At 46.6% G+C, this 20,411-nt stretch overlaps 1 protein-coding gene and 1 long non-coding RNA gene across 12 annotated transcripts in view; one reads left to right on the top strand and one right to left on the bottom strand.

Moving 5' to 3' along the window:
- The window catches only part of CHD2 (chromodomain helicase DNA binding protein 2), a 92,511-nt gene that overhangs the window by 49,067 nt on the left and 23,033 nt on the right, over positions 1-20,411 (top strand). For 8 of the 11 annotated variants that reach the window (XM_054214817.1, XM_054214816.1, XM_054214821.1 and 5 more), the window contains 14 exons: positions 826-1,045; positions 3,825-3,911; positions 10,248-10,309; positions 11,687-11,809; positions 12,143-12,292; positions 13,212-13,345; positions 13,995-14,220; positions 14,958-15,058; positions 15,717-15,761; positions 15,939-16,114; positions 16,794-16,918; positions 17,585-17,801; positions 18,423-18,512; positions 19,336-19,526. In XM_054214817.1, coding sequence (XP_054070792.1) covers positions 826-1,045; positions 3,825-3,911; positions 10,248-10,309; positions 11,687-11,809; positions 12,143-12,292; positions 13,212-13,345; positions 13,995-14,220; positions 14,958-15,058; positions 15,717-15,761; positions 15,939-16,114; positions 16,794-16,918; positions 17,585-17,801; positions 18,423-18,512; positions 19,336-19,526 — 1,947 coding nt within the window. Of the gene's footprint in view, positions 1-825; positions 1,046-3,824; positions 3,912-4,983; positions 5,106-10,247; positions 10,310-11,686; positions 11,810-12,142; positions 12,293-13,211; positions 13,346-13,994; positions 14,221-14,957; positions 15,059-15,716; positions 15,762-15,938; positions 16,115-16,793; positions 16,919-17,584; positions 17,802-18,422; positions 18,513-19,335; positions 19,527-20,411 lie in introns of those variants that run through there. The other 3 variants (XM_054214823.1, XM_054214822.1, XM_054214824.1) reach the window with 3 other exon arrangements.
- On the bottom strand, positions 2,414-5,761 carry LOC128915036 (uncharacterized). Its single transcript, XR_008468494.1, has 3 exons — positions 5,642-5,761; positions 4,038-4,222; positions 2,414-3,571 (listed from the first exon to the last, which is right to left on the bottom strand). It is a non-coding gene; the product is annotated as an uncharacterized LOC128915036 (long non-coding RNA).

Below are 20,411 nucleotides of genomic sequence, written 5' to 3'. Positions count from 1 at the left end.
TGTTGGGGTGATTGGGCAAAGGTATTTTGAGTATTTTGGCCACCTACAATAGTTTGACCTCTCTATGTTTTGTTGAGGAGCCTGCGTTTAAGTGAATAATCTGTATATTAACTCCTTTGAAGGTAAAGGGAAAAAACAAAGATAAATACATGTATTTGCTGTTCTGCTCCCCCGTTATCGGATGCTAGAGACATGCAGTCTGCACAGCGTTGGTGTAATCCTTTAAACGGGAACTCCCCCGACCACGTGCCTGTGGGAGCGCCTTTCTGTTGCTGAACTGATTTTTTTTTTGCAAGAAACGTGATATTCACTGTAATATATAATATCATGCATACTGTATTTATTGCTGGCCCCTTTTCAGAAATTGGATGTCGGATTTTTGAACCACTGGCTGTACTAGGGTGTAGTGGAGAGCCATGCCAGAACAGCTGCTTATCTTTAATGTAGCAGGATGGTCTCTGGACACTGCAGCTCCCAATATACCTTATCCTTGCTCTGAGCGAGCCAGATCCTCCCTGCAGGACCTGTGCTGGTGGTATTCATGCTTTTCTTCATGTTATCACCACTCTCTTTGTTTTGGCTGATGAGCAGGAGATACCGTACAGTGATTTGGAGCCTGCAGTCTTGCCGGTGTGTTCGTGTCTGTCCTGGGAAGGAATCGCATCTGCTTCAATCTGCCCTTTTGGGACCACGCGGTTCACGCTTGCATTTAGGCTATTCCAAGCCTATCGTTGTAGCTTGGGACGTGGCTCAGGTTTGCTCACTGCGTATTTCAAAGGTGTGATGGTACAGTTAAAATGTAATCTCTTCTTTCTCTACCATCAGTCACTCGGCATCCGAAGAAGCCTCTGGCTCTGACTCTGCAAGCCAGTCTGAAAGCGAGCAGGGCAGCGAGCAGGGCAGCGAGTCAAACAGCAGCTCGGAGTCCTCTGAAAGTCAGTCTGAATCCGAAAGTGAATCAACGGGTTCAAAATCCCAGCAGACCCCTCCTGAAACCAAAGAAAAACCGGCCTCTAAGAAGGAAAGGATAGCAGATGTTAAAAAGGTATTGCCCCTGCTGCTCTGCAAAGCCGTGTTACCTCTGTTCCCACCACGAAAGAGCAGACAGCAGGACCTTAACGAAGCTGTCTTCAACTTCCCTGCCACCCGCACACTGACCAAACAGTCCCCGGCCTCTGGTGTCCCCACATCACTCGTTGGCTGTTTGGTCTGGGTGCTTGCGTCCTGCTGGTGTCACCCTTGTGAGCGGGAGCTTGTGTGTTTGATGGGACAACCCTTTGGGGACCAGCTAAGTAGCGATGGGGCTGACTGGTGCGAATGAAGGGCAGGTGCTGGTCATCAATACGTGACCCTGTCATTTCATCCTTTCCCTTTGTCTTTTCACTCCTCTCTCCTGTCTCTCCCTCAGAAGTGGTAAAGCTCCCCCATAGGATACGTAATCAGGAGAAGGCTTGTCTAGCGTTTGGGCCACTGTGGATTGTTTCCGTCACTGTCTTCCTTTTTGAAAAAAGTAAAGGAAAAGAGGAGGAGGGAAAAAAAGCTATTTAACTTTTATTATTTTTAGGTCCAGAACAGTGTTTTTTTTGTTGTGCTTTTTTCTGCAGCTTCCCAGCTACCATCTAGCAATTCCCCCTCAAATAGCCAGGTTTGCCCTCCGCCTGTTGCTGCGCGGGAGGAAGAGGGATTGCAGGTGTCTAATGCACGTGGCTGGTGTCGCACTGGTTGGCATTGCCCCTGCCCAGTGCCGAAGCTGTGCCTTGGTCACCTGCTCTACCTGAGGGATGGAGGCACCTGAGTAACACGGCATAGTGTGGGGTGAGAAAGAGGAGCTCAGATACCCGTTTGGAAACAGGAACTCGGTGAACCGAGTTTGCTTGGAGGGAGGAAAATCAGGTTAGGTCAGGGATGTTTTTTGTTTGCTTGTGGTGTGTAACTATCCTGTTCGTCTTAGCTGTAGTTTGCACTTTGCGCAGCTTGTTCACGAGTGAGTTTTACGGAGAAAGTTGCTTTCAGCCTGTGCTCCCCACCTACCTGCAAGGGAGGAGTGAAGGATTTTGTTACCAGCTTCTCTCTCTCAGGAATCTCCAGGCTGTTGGTTCCGGTCACGGCTAAATCTCATGTGTTCAAGCTGGCAAGGAAGGGTACGTTTATAAGGCAGTTGTGGTAACACAATATTAAAATTTCAGTTTTATTGTTGATAAGTGGGGACTGAAGGAAGTTTTCTCTTTCTCTATGGTCTTCTATGAGCGTGTCCCTAACAATAAACATTAAAATTATCCTATGAGGGAGCGCATCCATACTCAGGGTGATAATTAGCATGGATGAAACATGAAAAGGTCAGGGCACCCTCTAATAAGAGAGCCTCTCCCTTCCTTAATTTTTCTCTGTTAATGGGTGTTTTCCTTAGCTAGGTCTAACCTAGGCGTGTTGATACCTGTTCCCCTTGAATAACCAATGCAATTAATTATTATATTATTGTTTATTTTGTATTTCTGTCTAGATACACCCATGAAGGTGAGGTTGATTTGCATTAGGTGCTGTTCAGATTTCTCATGGGAGCTGATCCCTCATCCAAAAACTGTGCCATTTAAAAGATAAAAAACCCAAGTTCTTCAGATGGTTCGGGGAGTATTTTGACTTTTCCTTTCATGTGAATTTATTTCTCTACTCGCATGCCCAGCAGAGATACACCTTCGCAATCTGTCTGTTGCCGTGTTATCCCATTACTCCTTTAACAGCAGCAGAAAAATTGCTGGGCTGCAGCCTTGTATTCATCACGCTTTCAGTCCCAAGTTGCTGCTGCATCTGGCGGTGTATTTTGATTTCTTTTTCCTGCCAGCGGCTTGCAGAGAGGTTTGAGGACCGGAGGGAGAGAGAAGCAGGAGAAGAATGAAGAGGTTTACAAAACTGTATGAGGATAAGCTCTGCTGAGGGAGGAAGGGGTTGTTAGTGGAGGTGTTTGAGAGGCACGTTGGTGGTTTGTATTTGCCCTGTAAAGCTTTGGGTGTCCTGTGGCACCAACGCAGCTCTGCGTTCATGTCCCTCAGGGCATCAGTTCTTGTCTCCCCCTTCTCCTGTCCATCCAGCAAGAACAAATGTGTGCTGGTGTACGCAGTGTGTTACGCTACTTAGGGCCTGGTTACAGCAAATAGAGCACGACCGTTCCCAGCAGTCAGCTCTGCACGTCCGCACGTCCCGCGCTGCCAGACCGCATTCGCATCAGTGCATTCAGGAGAAGAACCTGGCCGTCCTGCCACCTTGCGTCCCCAAGGGACAGGGTGCCCCCAGTCCATTTGCCATCCAGGTTGGGCCACAGAATTCACTTTTGAAGTTGCTGCTGGCGATGTCTCGTCACCGGGCTCGTCGGGCACATGGTGGGGTTTTCCCTGCAGAAGGGAATTGTGGTGGAAGCTCTTAGTGACAGTGAATTGTCCCTTTGTGTTGGTACGTCCATTCATTCATTCCACGTCCAAGGTGTTGCCTCCTTACCTTCAGCACTGTTGCTTGCAAAGGGCTGGCTATCTCAGCCCTCTGTCCTTCCGCCTGAGTGAGCTGTAGAGTAATTTGTACCCTGGTAGAAAGGTGGACCACTATAAAGACAATGCTGAGATAAAACATGCCGCTTTAGAGTGTTGCCAAATACCCCAAAATAATCATAATCCTTTTCAGCCAGTTTTTTAAAGAGTCCATCTACTGGTTGCTGATTCCGTAATGGTTTTGTGTTGATTTTAAAAAAAAACAAACACATTTGCCATCAGACTTCTCTAAAATGTCAGAAATAATTGGGGTAAAGCAGGCCTTCTGATGGTCTGTTTATTTTGCAGATGTGGGAAGAATATCCTGATGTTTATGGGGTTAGGAGGTCAAACCGAAGCAGACAAGAACCGTCGCGATTTAATATAAAAGATGAGGTAAGAAAATAATTAAAAAAAAAAAAAAAAAAAAAGATGAGGGATTGCTGAACATATAAAACCAACAAAACCCAAAGAGCAAAGGCAGGTCTCATCTGCATTGCCTTGCAAACACTGAGTCCTGACCTGGAGCGTGGATGTTGGAGCTCACAGTTAAGGTCCCAGTCCTGCAGCTGGATCCGCTTGTCCTGAGACCTCTGGAGTCCGCGGGCCACTGCGTGGGCTGAGATCCGCATGCACTGATCTGATTGCTGGAATGGGGCGTAATGCAAGTCATGCTCTGCTGTAGAAACGTCCTGGAGAGAATGAGTCTATGTAAAAAAAAAAAACAAAAACCAAAACAAAACCAAAACGTAACACACATTCAACCCAGGAATAAAGGAAACTTCCCAGAAACAACTCACAACAACAAAACAGGCATTGTTGCCCATCCCGGAATGGATCATGCTGATAAATGCGTGTGTGTGTGTGTGTGTGTTCAGCTTTATGAACCATCACTTTTCTTTGGTTGAGTATTGGGGAGTCTTTTACACTTCGGTTGGAGGTGACAGTGGTCAGAGCCTGGCAGAGAGACCTTCCAATTGTTCCTTTTTTCAGAACATTGGGGTTTTTTTCTGAAGATGTAGGAATTAGCTGCTGCCTTCATTTACATCCAGTGGGCTTTCTGCATAGAGCTTTTCATCTACAGGTCTTCAGGAGGGTTGAGTGGTTACAGAGGAGAAGAAAGAAAACCAGGGGAGAGGCTTAGGCCGAAAGGAAAGCTTAGGGCATAGAGCGAGGTGCAAAAACACACAGTTGGGAACCTAAAGATAAGTAGTCAGATTTTTGGCAGAGCAGGAGCCCAGTGGTGCTCTCTGATAGTCTGTTTGTGCTTCGCCGCCGAAATGTGCATTTGGATGCTCGAGAGATCCGAGTCGCGTGGCAAGCGCTGGTCTCCGGCTCTTTGCTCTGGTGCCTTGTGGCACCCCCAGTGCCACCCCCCAGACTCCTGTGCTGGATGTCCCGCATAGCAGCAGGTTAGGAAGGAGCTCAGGGGCACATCATTGACTTAGCTTTTGTTTTCCTTTTCAAGTTCGGCAAAGCCCAGGCTCGCTGGCCGCCTCTCTGTGCGATGCCCCGGCATGCACTGTGCTGGCGATGTCACACCCACCACAGACCTCCGCTGCAGACCCCAGTGCCCTGTTAGGGGCTCAGGTAAGTCCCGCCTTTTTTTGTTTTACAATATTACGTGGTTTTGCAAATGTTGTTTTCTTTTTCGATATCTTTATTTCCTACTACTTAAGGTACGATAAAGTTTTTTTTAAAAAAAAAAAAAAAATAAAAAAAATCCGGATGTAAAAACTTTGCTATACCACAAAATATTGTAAAAAACAAAAAAAACCCCAACTCCTCCGAATGACCCCACTGCCACCTTTGTGAAGCGGAAAGCCAAAATTAACAAGATTGGAGCACCCCCTTCCCCCTTCCCAGCCCAAAACAACACTGACTGGTCTCCGTAGGGCAACTCCCATCTGCAGCAGAGTCCGATGGAGGGTGTGACATGTCAGGAGCACAGTGCTGGGGCCTCACAAAGAGCAGGAGGAGATGGAAAAGTCTTGCTTTTCGAAGACCTAAACGCCAAGAGGGAGGAAATAGCGTAGCTCGAGCCTGCATGGTGCTGAGCACTCCTTGCTGCTGCTGGAGCTGGCAGAAACCCAAGGCGCTTGACACCTCTTAAGATTGCTTTTTACCTTTACAGGGTTAATCCTGTCGCCAGTGACCTGCTCTTGTCGCTTGCTGCTTGGGACTTCCAGCACAGTGTCTAGGAGCTTTTTTTTTATTGCCTTCTTCCCTAACGCTTCTCTGCGGTATTAGCAAGCAGCGTCGCCCAGGCAGCGTGGCAGGCTCAGAGCGCGGAGCGAGAATCAGCCATCGCAGCTCCCCGTGTGCTCCCCCTGCTCGGGGGAGATGGCGTGTAGGTGGAGGCTGTTCAGTTTTTGGGGCACTGGTGAATCACCAGTCTGTCCTCTGAGACCAGCAGTTTGGGCAGGGTTATTTCGGTGTTAGAAATGATTGCCTTCTGGGAATTACCCGGAGGCCGCCAGGCACACGGTGTAGGTCTCGGAGCTGCGATCCGAGAGGGTGGTAACTTGTGACCAATACCGAGGCGTGGGCCGAAAGATCAGGAAGCGAAAGGGCAGTTTTGCATAGGAGCACAGAGCTGCTCAGAGAACTAGAGCTGTCTCCAGGAATAAGAGCGCACATGAATTTTTTAGTAAAAACGGTACTTGCCCATGTGTTTTCTCTGCAGTTAATAAATCAGCTTCAGGTTTCAGTCAGGGGAAGCGAGACGCGCAGAGCCAGGTGCCTATTAGACTATTCTGGGGCAGTCGAGAAATAAATGTGCCCAAATGAGACACAATCCTTATGCTATAAAAAGGGTGGTTTGAGATTGGAGTTAGTAATAAATGGCACAGTGCATCTGTCCTGTGAGAGAGAGGCCACAAGGCATGCACCAGAGTTCCCAAAATACAGCTGGTTTTATTACTGAAAAAAATATTCTGCTCATTTGCATTTTCATTAATGCTTTGCCTCGTGTCTTTGCTGAAAGTTCAAACACTACCGGTATCGCTGGGAGAGAGAAGCTCAGCAGACAAAAGAAAACCAACCTGGTGAGCTGACGTTCTCCAGCTTTTCTGGAGCAGTAAATCTTGGCCTCCGTTAAGCCTGAAGTGAGCAAATCCTCACTTTGACTTTAGTCTGAAATATTTCTTGCCTCTAAGCGAGCCTTCATCTCTCCTAGTAGGCAGCATGAGCTCAAGAGGCTCTCCTGGACCATGCCAGTGGCCTCGAGTCTCCGTTTCTCTTGCCCTGGACTAGCAGTGAGGATGCTGGTGGACAACCTATAGGATCAGAACTTTGCAGCTGCTCCTGCATTGCCCTGCTTGGTGCTACTTACACAGCATCATTGTGTTTTGTACAGCACAGCCCCATGGCAAAATACAGCATCATTAATCTAGTAAAAGCATGCACATTTGAAGCGCTGGGAGAGAGGAAGAAGAGATTAGATGGGAGGCATCGGTGAGGCATGGAGAGGGAAGGCTCATCCCTTCAGCTGGAAGTGGGGAAAGCAAGTTGTTAAGAAGCCAGTTCCTAGTCCAGTTGGAAGTGGTGGTGCTGGAACGAGTTGGTCATGTTTATAGTGTTTAGTAGGGGAAAGGAGAAGTAGGGAAGGGAAGTCATCTTTCTCCTCGGCAGTGGCACCCCAGAGGGGCAGCAGAATTTTGCCAGTGCTGATACGTAGCCTCTGAGAGCGAGCAATGTGCACCCGGCATCTCTTGCTGGGCTGACGAAGAGCTTGGTGGGGACGGGAGACGGATTTTGTCAGCTTAGCTTGTGTCATTCAGGGAGGTGACGTTATTAAAATTCAAGTTGCATGCGATTTCCCAACCGGTCTGCTTCCTGATGGCGGTGGGTGGCAGGCTGGAGACCAGACGGGACCTCGGGTGCATGCTCCGGACCTGGCGTGCTCCCAGCTCTCTGGTTATCATCTGCGCTTCCTTAAGCGGGGAGTTTACCACCAGCCAGAGCCTGTGGGTTGTTGTTGATAACGGGGTGATCCAAGCACAAGCTCCGTTTGCGCTGCGGAGTCCAGGGCAGAGGTGCAAATCTCACCCTTGGGCTGATTTGAGCAAGTCAGCGTGGAGTTTTGCAGCTGGGTCCTGAAATGTGGATTTAAGCGGGATTAAGAGGTTGCTAAAACGTGCTTAAAAAAAAATATAAAATATTCTTATTTATGTATAGAATGGTAGAAAGCAGCTTTCGGCCAGAGCTTGGAGCCTGGCACCCCAGGGTTAGGATGCCAGGAGGAGCTGGTGAGGAGGAGAACAGGGGTCGGTGGTAGATGAGGGAGCGGGGAGGAGAGGCTGAGTCACCGCTGGCTGCTGGCACGGAGCTTCCCGGCACTGGGGCAGGGAGGATGTGGGAGCACAAGGCAGGCAGATGACTCAGGCTGGGGACTGGCTGTGTCAGAGGAGATAGAGCTGGGCTTGATGCGCATCCAAAAAAGACAATGGTGTCTTTGAAAAATGTAGCTGAAGGCGGCTGAGTTGCAGTCACAAGTTAGATTTTTCAAGGGAGAAAGAGGTGAGGAAAAGACGAGTTGTTAAGAGACGAGCGTTGGCTTTGAAGAGACAGTGACAGAGCAGGGAAAGACTAGCGGTGTTAGGAAAGTGGACGCTAGGAACTTGAAAAATGGGATTCTGGCAAAGAAGCAGAGTTAGCTTCAAAGAGCCAAAGGTTGTATTTAGTTTTCTCCAAATTTGATCTCTGACGCAGAGCAGAAGAAAAATCCACCTCTCTTTACTTGTGGTTTGCCAAAAGACAGTAAAAAGTAAACGTGCGTTGAGGGACAGCTGTAGAAAAAATACGCCAAAAATGGGAATGGAAAAGCAGCACGCTTCGGAAAGTGGATAAGAGATTAAAAGAGAAAAAGAAAACTGAGGACTTTTAAACTTAGCTGTGTCGAAATTGAAATCTGTGGAATGCTTGGCCTATGTTGCAAGGGTAGGTAGGGCTCCGTGGTGTTTGCTGGTCACTTGCTTCCTGGATGCCTGCTCTGTGAGACAGGGATTTCATGCAGGGCAGTGAAACAGGTGGATGAACACCTGTTCGTAGTAGGATCTGGTGCAAAAGATGTTATTGTGGGACACGTAAGTCTGACACCAAACCACAGTGAAATTCAGCAAAGCTCTTGATCTAACGTGGCATCCAGTATTTCAGTATATTTTAATGGAAATACTGATGCAAGTGAGAAGGAAATTTCTGTTTGTGGAAGGGAAGCGGTAAAATGGAAATAAAGGATACAGAAGAAAGCAGAGGGGTGAACCCCGGTTCTCCAGAGCCTCGGCTTTTTCGTGTTGCAGCTCACACCGTTTCACAAAATTCTTACCTGAACACCCTGGGGGGGTGGTGGCTGTACCAGGAGATGCAAACTGAGGTACCCGTGGTGATGGACAGACATTACCTAGAGCTAAAGCTGAATACTACGGCAAAAATCAGTATCAAGTGGAAGCTTTCCAGTAAGTGTGTAGAGCAAGCAATCTTGAAGGCTACTTCTATCACTTTAAGTACTCCTGCTGAAATCTCACATTGGTTTCTTCAGTTTTCTCCCTGCCGATGTGTGTTTTCTGGGGCAAGTGTATAAAGCGAAGTCACATGTTGGTTGAGGGCTGTTAATTTGTGTGGCAATCCGTTTTTATGGTTGACTAGTTTTTACGAAAATGGAGTTGTGTACAACCAGCCTAAGATATATTTTTTTAGCTATCTTGGTCTGTAGGAGTTAATGACGCCCACTTTTAAAATATTACAGCAAGTAGTTAGAATATCTCCAGATATATTTAGCCAGAGAGACTTCACTGGTGGAGACTGGAGGATTAGGAGGAGGGAAAGCAGCAGGACATGGCTCTGACCCAGTCAGGTCCTCAGCGACTTTTGCTGTGGGAGAAATACACAAACAGGAAAGCAAGGATGCTCTTATGATGAGAATATTGTTTTTTTATAAGAATTTCCTTCCTTATAGGAAGTTTCTTTAATGAAGGCAGAGATCATAGTGCATATCTGTGGCTGCGAAAGTTTCTGCAATCGCAGAAACTAAGCCTGAACGCCCCCAAATATTGCAGGATTCTTGCTGAAAATGGCAAGTATGGGCGTACGTTCAGCCATGGGGCTTTCGGTTGGAAGCCGTGTGAAATAGCTGAGCCTTGGCACTGCGGCAGGACCTGAAAGTGCCGTCCAGGAAACACAAAGTCACGCTGCTGCCGGGTCCTTGAGCTCATCAGGCGGGAGCGATGCTCACCTTGCAGCAGAGGCGGCAGAAACTGAGCTCTCTCTAATTTTGCCTCCAGCGCCTGGGCGGTGCGAGGTTTGGTGGGTTAAATTCAGCCCTTGGTTTTGTAATCCACCGGGGCATTGCACACACTCCAGGTCTGCCTGGCCACTGCCACTGCTGAGGCAGCAGCTGCCAGGTATCCGAGGTCGATGCTGAGAGGTGGCAGCCTTGCGCATCCCGAGCTCAGGCACTCCAGGACAGATGTAGTAGATCTCTCCAGCCTTTCTGCAGAGAGTTACCTTCTTCAAGTGGCATTAACCCTCCAGCCGAGGTGGCACAGAGGGGACAGTGCTGGGGAGCTGCTCTTTTGCAGCCCCCGTCGCACCAGAGCATCCTTCCAGCGCTGCAGGGCAAGAGCAGCCGGGCTTTGCCTGGGCTCAGACCGTGTGCATGCGTTTCACTTGCATCCTTGGGGAGACAGTCCGGAGTGAAGTCTACAACCTGATTTTCTTTCTTTTCAATTAAAGGCAAGTAGCGAATCTGAAAATGAGAGCCCAAAAAGAAGAGGCCAGAAGCAAATGAAAAAACCGTAAGTTTCTAGGGAAAAGGGTTTTGAATGGTGGTACTTTGACTTGTTTTATTTTTCAGAATAATAGAATTGGATTTTTTTGATAGGCGTTGTCAACATGGAGAGCTTGTAAAATAAATTATTTAATATTTCCAGTAATAGTACTCTGGCTGACTGAAATTGAATTATGAATAGGGTTTTACAGATGGAGGCAATTTCCCAGCTTTTCTTTTGTTTATATTTTCCAACTTTGCCCGTGACAGAATCTGACCAAGTTAGATGCACTTTCTGTTGTCAGTATTTCACTTCTCCATCAGGTCACTTATTCTCCTTCAGAGATACTTAAAATAGTTTAATCCCTGCTCCCCCCACTTTTTTCATTAATAGAGAATAAAATGTTAAATTACTATCCTCTTTTATCTTTTATAATCCTCCGCTAAAACAAAAGAACTTCCATCGAGGGTATTTTGGATGTCTGATCACCATAACTGAGTTCACTTACAGTCATATTTTACTGCCTTTTTCCATCTGATAAGTGCCTCTTAGTTTTTCCAAACACTAAAGTGAACTGAAGGGAACTGCAAGCTGCCTGCTGGAGAAAGCTTACGCACGGCTGCGTGATCCTGCTCCCTTTCTCCTCTTTCTTGTCTTTTAGTTTTTCATTTAGTTGTACACATCAACGTAGGAGGGAATATAATAAAGTGCAGGGAGGACTGTGGTAGTATGGACCTCTCCTGGGCAAGGGGAATAACCCCTGCGGACTCTCTGCCGTGCCCTCAGAGAGACGAGGGGGTCCTTCAAAGGGCATTTTGGAGCTGCAGCTTTGCTCTGAATTGCCCACAGAGAACGTGCTTCCTTCCACTAATGGTATGGTGTGATTTGGCTTCACGCTTGGAAACTTTGATTGCCTGAATTTAGGGGTGGCAGGAGAATTCTCGCTCCGTTTTCCGGGCTACAAGGAGATCGTGTAACTGTGCATGTTGTGGCTCATACTCCGCAAGTGAAAGTGAGCACTTCTCTTAAGATTTTTCCAGCTCATTTCAGAAAGGCCGAAGTGGAAAGGGAAAAATAAATAAATGGAAGCATTTACCTACCCAGTTGTAAGAAGTACATCTCTGCCACGAGCACTGTTGTAGTATGTGTTAAGAGACACTCTCACTCCAGGTCGCTGCCCCTCCGTGAACTAAAGCCGCGGTGACTGAGGCCTCTTCCTAAAAGCAGGGAATCACACCATAAAGTCCCCTGTGTGTTGCACTGAACGCAACCAAGAGTGCAGTTTCGAACTTCTTCTCGTAATTATGGCCCGCTGGTATTAACCTAGATGGCTTGGATATCTGCTTAGCCAAGTATTTGTGTTGAAATATGATTACCCTTCGTGACCTACGTTTCTGACCATAGAAATAAATGGAAAAGAGAGGTCTCTGGTGAAGAAGAGGATGAAGATGGAGGGGAGCAAGGCACCAGTGGAGAGAGTGAGCCTGAACCGAAGAAAGTTAAAGCAAGAAGACCCGGCCAAAGGAGGTAAGGAGCGGTTGGTTCAGTCTGTCTCGTTTTCTGCGTATGTCTTTTCTGCCTGTGCTGGGTTGGAGAGGTAATCTTTATTTGTCACTAAAGGATGTTTGGGTTATTTTTCTGCAATATTAACCTTGTTTCTGACCTAGTAAGCCTAGGACCTAGTTGCTCTCTTGTTTACCCATTTCATGCTCTGGTGAGTGATGCAGTGGTTTCCATGGTAGTTAGACTAAATCCCTAGGAGTCTAATATTTGAGATTCATGCTTTCTTAAAGACATTTCTAAAATGGATATGTATGTAAAACACACTGTGTTATGACTTTCTATTAATTCTTATTTTAGAACAGTGGCCAAAACCAGTGTTAAAAAACCTCACAAACCCCAGCGTGGGAAGAAGAGAAAGAAACCAGACTCATCTGAAGATGATGATGATGACGAAGATGATGAGACCCCCAAGAGACAAACTCGACGAAGAGCAGCCAAAAATGTCAGGTATCAAGAAGTGTGGGGTTGCTTGATGATGAGAGCTGGCTGGCTGGGAAAGAGGGAGCGCCAGAGGGCCCTGACTCCCTGCGTGATCCTGCGGAGAGACTCTCCTCTGCCCTGCAGAGATCCGTTGGCTGAGATGGGGTTATTCTGACAGTTCATGCTGCAAACACCTGACTTCTTTTTACCTGGTTTTGCCAGCTGTAAAAGAGGGAATATATACCAGTCCCTCCTAGAAAAATGTGAGGAGGTTTGCATAATGTTTCTAAAGCACTCTAAGATGTGATTAAGAACTACAAATAATCGATTAAAATGAGTAAAATGAGCTGTGCTAGATTGGACCAATTGCCTGAGAGTGGCTGATAGGTAATGCCTTGGGACAGAGCGTTGAGACGTGGTGGAGGTAAAGCATTATCCATTCCACAATATACCTTCTCACCTTTTGGCAGCCCTAATAAGGAACTTGCAAAGAGCCACCCAAAGAATATTTTTTGGTGGTTGAATGCTCATCAAAGATGAGAAGTGTAGTTCCTGGGGCACTGTAGGCACCCACACAGCCTTTCAGTGTTCTGCAACCTCCGTTGTTAAACATAAAATAATCTTTCACCGGATCGAGGAGACTTTCTCTGTTGATGGCCTTGCTTCTGCTGCAGGGATTGTACCACCTCCTTATGAAGCATCTGGTGTTGACCGTAGTCAGGAAAACTATACGGATGAGACAGAGCGTTAGTCTGATGAAGTGTAGCTATCTGAGTGTCTCGGGGAAAAATGCTGAATGGCTAACTTAAGAAATGCACATGCTGAACGTGCACTGAACCACAGGAGAGATGCTGGAGAAGGCTCGCTCCAGTCTATGCCGTCCTGTGTGTTTCTGGACTGGGAAGAGTCAAGGGCTTTTTATCAGTTTGGTTTTGATCTTGTTCAGTTACAAAGAGGATGATGATTTTGAGACGGATTCTGATGACCTGATAGAGATGACTGGGGAAGGAGCTGATGAACAACAAGACAACAGTGAAACTATTGAGAAAGTCTTGGACATCAGGCTTGGAAAAAAAGGAGGTGCGTAGTTCTGGAAAAAGCCTTTATTTCTGATGTCAATCATGTGCACTCACAGTTTCTCTTGAGCTGGTGCAATGCCTTTGCAACTTCAAAGTGGGGCCAAGGGTTGTTTCAGTGCTCTTCACCCTTTCCTCTATGCCTCTTATTTATGTCTTCTAGCAGCTTTTGTAAAATCTAGTACTGAAAGACCTAAAACGTCAAGTTTATGTGCTTGGCAGCTTTCATTCAGCGTGCACGCGTTTTAAAGATGCAGTCATTGTTCTGTGATTCTTGCTTTTCTCTTCTTCGAAATATAAAATAGATCTTTCAGTAGAGTCAGTTTTCATAGCTCCATTGACAAAGCCGTAATGAAAATAAAGCTGGTGTTTTGTTCTCGTAGCCTTACAAAAGTGGTTTTGTAAAACTGAATGGTCGCGAACGTTTTCAAGAGACCTCTGAATTATACTTAAAGAAAAGGCATTTATGACAGAGAGATTTAAAAAGATTCTGTTGTATAGAAAACTTTTGTGTGCCTGTCTTGCTGGGCTGCAAATCTGTAGGATATTCTTTGTGCTGTCACAAAAGATGTATTAGAACTTTCTGCTCTAATGCAGCTCATGTCCAGTGCTTGATAACAAAGGTACCGACTGCAGCCTGATTTCTCTTGCAGCCACTGGTGCTTCCACCACCGTGTATGCAACTGAAGCTAATGGCAACCCAAGCGCTGACTTTGATCCTGAAAAGGATGAGGGAGAAGTTCAGTACCTGATCAAATGGAAAGGCTGGTCATACATCCATAGCACATGGGAGAGTGAAGAGTCCCTGCAGCAGCAGAAAGTGAAAGGCCTGAAAAAGCTAGAAAACTTCAAGAAAAAAGAGGAGGAGATCAAGCAATGGTATGCTTTACTTCAACCAGCAATTTGGCCTTGGGCAAATCTTTTTTAGCCAGAGGTTTGCAGAGTCATGACTGACAACATTTGATTTCTTCTTGCAAAGCATGTTTCGTTCAAAGCAACTGTTTTCAGTGCACAGAACTCACGTCTCTCTGCCTGCTGATGAAAGTCCCCCCTCATAAAGATGATGTCTGTGGCCATGGTGTTGAAAGAGAGAGGAAGAGGCATGAAATCCACAATATTGCCTTTCCCAGGCTTAAAAATCGGGGTAGCCGACAACAAATAAATGGTGCACGGATTGTCTTGGCCTGAGAGGTGACATGAGGGCTTGCGGCCTTATTAACCCTTGTTAATTATGGGCTTTTCTGTGTGCAAGTTTTCGTATCAGTTTCTGTCTACCCTCCCCAGGAACTATAAGGGGAGCTACAGTGTGTTTCCAAAGTGATAAAGCTGGAGTAGCAGCTTCAGTTCTGGTTTTGAGACTGATTCTTGCTGCAGAATAAGGTGTCATTTGACAGGGAGACAGTACGAACGTCTACGACATTTGCTTCTCAGTAATGATTTATAATTATGGGAAGCTTTAAGAAACACGTCATATAAGCAGTAGTCTGCTTCTGTGGCTTGGCTGAATGACAGGACTGTATAGGAAAGTAGAATTTCTATATGTGGCCTCCATGAGCATTATGACAGAAACATTAGAATGTTTTTGTTTGTTTGTTTTGGGTTTTTTTTGCATCTAGGCTGGGCAAGGTATCACCTGAAGATGTAGAATATTTCAACTGCCAACAAGAGCTAGCTTCAGAGCTGAACAAACAATATCAAATAGTGGAGAGAGTAATTGGTAAGTGAACCCAACGCTTTCGTAAAGATGTGGGAACTTTTAACATCTAGTGACAGCAGAATGGCGCTCTCTTCTTCCCTGTCCTCCAGTATCTCTGGAGAAAAAACCATGGTATTAAGTCTACTTCAGCGTGCGAAATTCAGGGATTTGAGCAGTGGAAATCCAGGTTTACAGATTTCTATTTACAATCAATACAAGTCAATCACTCTCCTTGCCTTGGAGTATGGGATGATACACTAATTTCCAAGGGAATTTGAAGTTGCTGCTGCTGAAGTTCTTTGACTTCATCCCTTTGGATGCAAGGTGTTTGCATCCAAAGCAGCAGTACAGGCCTGGCTTTTGTGAAGACCACTTTCTGTGACGTGGTTGAGGATGTGGTTAGGCTGCAGAGCAATTTAGGGTTTAGATTTTCATGATTACTTATTAAAAATAAAAACAGGACTTACCGAGCACTTCACTAATATCACAGTCATGTCAGTCAGAGGTGCCGGCATCCAGTTGCTTTGGGAATTGGCTTGGAGAGCTGTTTAACTGGTTATTTCCATACAATTCCTATGAAAACGAGTGGGGTGTGCGGCAGTGACAGCCTGCCAGCCCTGCTCCCTCTGCTGGCTGCCTGCACTCCAAACCCTTCCTTCCCTTCTCTCTCCAAACACAGCTGTGAAGACCAGTAAGTCTGCGACAGGACATTCAGATTTCCCAGGTAAAGGAGCATTTTTTTGGTCCCTCTAAACTTTTCCTACTAGCCGAGACCTGTCTTGTGGTTTATGGGTGGTTCTGACTGCCCCTGTGAGCCACCTTTGTGGTTCAGCCACAGAACCACCGTTGCTGAGGTTTAGGCTTTTTTTTTTTTTTTTTTCTTTTTTTGGATATTTTGCAGCAAACAGTCGCAAAACATCCTCGAATGACCCCGAATACCTGTGTAAGTGGATGGGGCTGCCCTATGCCGAGTGCAGCTGGGAAGATGAGGCTCTGATAAGCAAGAAATTCCAGCACTGCATCGACAGCTTCAACAATCGTAACAACTCCAAAACGATCCCTACCCGGGACTGCAAGGTTTGCTTCCTTCTCTTCTCTCCCGTTGCTGGGTTTCTTCAGGCTGGGTGATGGCGCAAACAGTGGGAATGCGAAGTTTTGTCAGGGTAAATTTCGGAGAACGTTCTCCCATCCTCCCACCAGTGTTTGAATGGTTGTTTGCTGTTCTTGTATTGTACTTGAGGCAGAGATGTGAACCCCCTTTTGGTTTCATTTACTCCATGCACAGTGAAAACGTTATGTCCCCCTGGGGAGTGGGAGGCTTAATTAATCCTGCAAAATGCTTCCTCCTCAGAAGGAGCTGGTGCAGAAACGCAAGGTTTTAATATCAGCTGGATGAAAAAACAGCACACCTGGGAAAAGAGAAAACCTGCAAGATGCTGGTAGAGTGGAGGAGAGGGACAGAGATAATGGGAGAAAAAAAAAACCAGGACAAAAAAGAAAGTGGAGCTTGTTCCATCTCGTGTGCGTTATGTACAGCACAGTGCACTCTTGGGGGGACTCGCAGCTCTGGTCATCAGAACCAGAGGACAGCAGGCGAAACGCAACGCTGCGGAGTGGTTATCTGAATTGCAGACACAAGCACTGGCTAGGAAAATGTGGACAGACTTTAACCAATGAACGGATACACATTTATTGCTGAATTTTCAACCCTACTTTGTCTTTTTCTTCAGTGGGCTTACAGCATCGTCTTTTCCAGGTATTGAAGCAGAGGCCGAGGTTTGTTGCCTTGAAGAAACAGCCTTCTTACATTGGCGGTGAGAACCTGGAGCTGCGAGATTACCAGCTGGAGGGCCTCAACTGGCTCGCTCACTCGTGGTGCAAGTACGTGTCGATGCTATGTGGTTCTCTGGTCACCACTGCAAGTGAGCCACGTTCGTTTTATGCTTCCTGATTTTTGTCCCAGTAGGATCTGGTCCTCTTGTTTTCGGCTGAGGTCTTTACACGGCCTGCTTCTGGAGCTTGAAGGATTTCACGTTACCATGCCCAGCTGCATTGCAGACACCGCAAGCAGGAACTATCTGGAGCATGAACTTAAGAAACCTTTTGCGAAAACAAAAAGCATTTTCCCTCCCTGGGCCTGTTCACATGCTGGACTTGGCTGTTGTGTGAGCCTACTCCGTATCAGCCCTAATTTTCCATTGCCCTAACTGAAAAAAAGGTTTCTGGCTCGGCATGCTTAAACACTCGTTGAAGTGTTTGAGAAATGTCCTTCTAAAATTAGGCCACTGACTGCCCTCTCCCTTTGCCTTTGTCCTTGCTTGCCAGTTTGGAGTGATCGTAGCCTGTACCTTTTTGCACGTTGTTGTGCCATGTGCAGTCTGGATGTCCCGGGGATCCACTTGGAAGTGTTCAGATAAATGTTTTTGCGCTGCCTCCTTTGTGTCCCTGTCATGGATTGCTATTCGTGTTGGTGCACAATAATAATAAATTAGCAGTGGTGGAAACACGCGCTTAGACAGGATTTATGTTTGTTCTCTTCTTTCCCAGGAACAACAGCGTGATCCTGGCTGATGAAATGGGCCTGGGCAAGACGATTCAGACGATATCGTTCCTGTCGTACCTCTTCCATCAGCACCAGCTGTATGGCCCGTTCCTGGTGGTGGTGCCCCTGTCCACTCTCACCTCATGGCAGAGAGAGTTTGAAGTGTGGGCGCCCGAGATAAATGTGGTGGTTTACATCGGGGACCTCATGAGCAGGAACATGGTGTGTAATCGGAAAGCAAAGGGTGTGGGGCTGGGTAGAAACGCTGGGTGCAAAGCAGCAGCTTCTCTCCGCTGGAGAGGCTGACGGACAGTAGTGGCAGTGCTGCAGGCAGCTAGAGCTGGTGTAGCTGAGCACTGGGGTATAATTCAGCGCTGCAGGGGCTTTTCTACCTTATTGCCCCTCTTAGAGTGAGCGCAGGAGTACTGGCTTCCCTCGGAGGGTCTGGAAACCACTGCTGGACTGGGCGGCAACATGCTGCAGTAAGGAGTGTAGCAGTGTGAAAGTGCTTGCCTCCTACATTCTGAATTATTCAGACGACGAAGCGCACAAATGTTGTGAGTCTAGTCGTGTCAATAGTGAGATGATGCATTCATTTGGCAGATGAGGGTAAGGTCACCACAGCAAGTTGTTTGACCTTATTTTGTTACCTGTGCAAGGGCAATTGAACCACCTGTGCACTAAACCAAGCTGCTCCTTGGGCATCCTGAACTCATCGAATAACACCTTGAACAACAAAGTTTTGGGCTCGGTTGGAGTCTCTGGCTATATCTACACCAAACTAATGATTGTTAACTCCTTTCAATAACATTGGTTAAAGTTAACATTTGTCTCCTTTCACAGATACGTGAATATGAGTGGATCCACTCTCAGTCTAAAAGGTTGAAATTCAATGCGCTTATCACAACGTACGAGATCCTCCTCAAGGATAAGGTGAGTAATGGTCCAAGGATGTTTTTGTTTAGACTTTCTCTCGCTTGCAAAGGGGGAAGCCAGCCCCCAGCTAGGGGGTTTCACCTCTTTCCTCAGTGGTGATGGAGAACCTATAGCTGCTATTTGCTTTTGCTTGCCAGCAATGCAGAGGGAACGTGGGACGTGGTTATATATAGTGTCTTCACTCTTGTACTGCACAGTTGTGTTACTCTTTTTACTTGTAAGACACCAGGCAGGGCAGTAGTTGGATCTTACCTGGTTTAATTAGGCTAGTTAAGAGGGCAAAACATTACACTGAACCGCTAGCCATAGTGTTAATAATATCTGCATTTTTATACTTAGAAGAAATCTGTCTTCAGGGCTCATCAGCGCGTCACTGAGTCCTAGCAGAAAACAAAAAGCTTAATACTAATGCAAAAAAAAATAAAATTCAAAACTCTTGGATTACCTTAACTTTATAGGCTTATTCACCTGCTCTCCTGCTCCAGTGGAGCTGGTGCTACAGCAGGACCCCAGGGGCATGGAGAAAGGGAGGAGTAGGGGGCTGGGGGAGGACTGTGCTTTCCGGGTAAAGCAAAGGTGGATTTAAAACAGGCATACGTACTGAAAGGCTGTTCGCATATGGCAGAAGTGCTATACGGCATGGCTAATTTTCACGTTTCCTTTCCGGGGAGGCAAAACTAGTCTAGGGATGGGGCAGGACGCCCTGGAAAGCACACGCTGCAGTGCTTTCTGGCCATGGAGCAAGATGATGGGGCTTGTCTGACCCAGCGTCTCCTTGGGGCCTGGTTTTTTTTTTTTTTTTTCTCTTTTTTCCCTCCAGGCTGTTTTGGGAAGTATTAACTGGGCCTTTCTAGGCGTGGATGAAGCCCATCGGTTGAAAAATGACGACTCTTTGCTGTACAAAACTTTGATTGATTTCAAGTCCAACCACAGGCTGCTGATCACCGGCACCCCGCTTCAAAATTCACTCAAGGAGCTCTGGTCCCTGCTGCATTTCATCATGCCAGAGAAGTAAGTCTCCCTTTGGTCCTTCAAAAAATACCTCTGTGTCCATTCTTGTGCAGTGAATAGACTCGAGGGAGTGCAGAATGGCAGAAATCCCTGAATTAAATCTCTGAATTAAACCCAGTGGCGTTAGAGCAATGAAAGGGGAACAGTTTGGTGTGGGAAAATCAGAGGTTAAATGACTAACACAAGGAGCATTTCTGGCAGCAAATTGAACGGGGAAACCTAATACATGTCTTTCAAATGTGTCTGCTGTCTTAGAGCCATCTCTAAAAAGCTAAACTTGTTTTAAGCAATCATCTCAACCATTTCTGAGGTTTCCAGTACATTGTGGTTCAGCCACACTCGCCAACCATTTTATGGCAGTTTCTAGGAGTATTGCTCAAGGAGGGTGCTGTCTAGCCAATTGTTTGCGTGTCCACGTTACAACAAATGTTTTGTTTTCTTTAAAACAAAATGGGCTAAGACAAGCAAGCCCCTAAACTCACCAAAATTATGTTTGCAAAAAGAGCTGTCTCCCACATTCTTTTTGCTGGATCACAGAAAGAACAATGGAGAGATTTGAGGTCTCCCATGTGGAGGAGAAGAGCAGATCTCCGCATTTCAAAGGAGCTGTTGGAGGAAGAAGCGATCCAAAAAAGCCTTCAGAGCAGTGTAAAACATAGTCCAGTTGTCAAAGCCCTGCCTAGGGGAGGGCACTGTGGAAAGTTCAGAAACTGCTGCCAGGTAAACGCCAGCAGGAGACAGCAGAGCAGAATGCTAAAAAACTTGGGATTTTGGGTCCTGGGAGTCAGTGTGGAGCTCAAAGATAAGATGTTAGGAAGATACCTGAGCCCAGAGAGCTTCTGCCTTTCCCAGTCTGTTTTGTTAGCCAGAGCAGAGTGAACCTTT

This window comes from Rissa tridactyla, chromosome 9 (assembly GCF_028500815.1).
Source record: "Rissa tridactyla isolate bRisTri1 chromosome 9, bRisTri1.patW.cur.20221130, whole genome shotgun sequence".
In the NCBI taxonomy this organism is placed as follows: Eukaryota; Metazoa; Chordata; class Aves; order Charadriiformes; family Laridae; genus Rissa; species Rissa tridactyla.
This window is presented reverse-complemented; position numbering and strand designations above follow the sequence as displayed.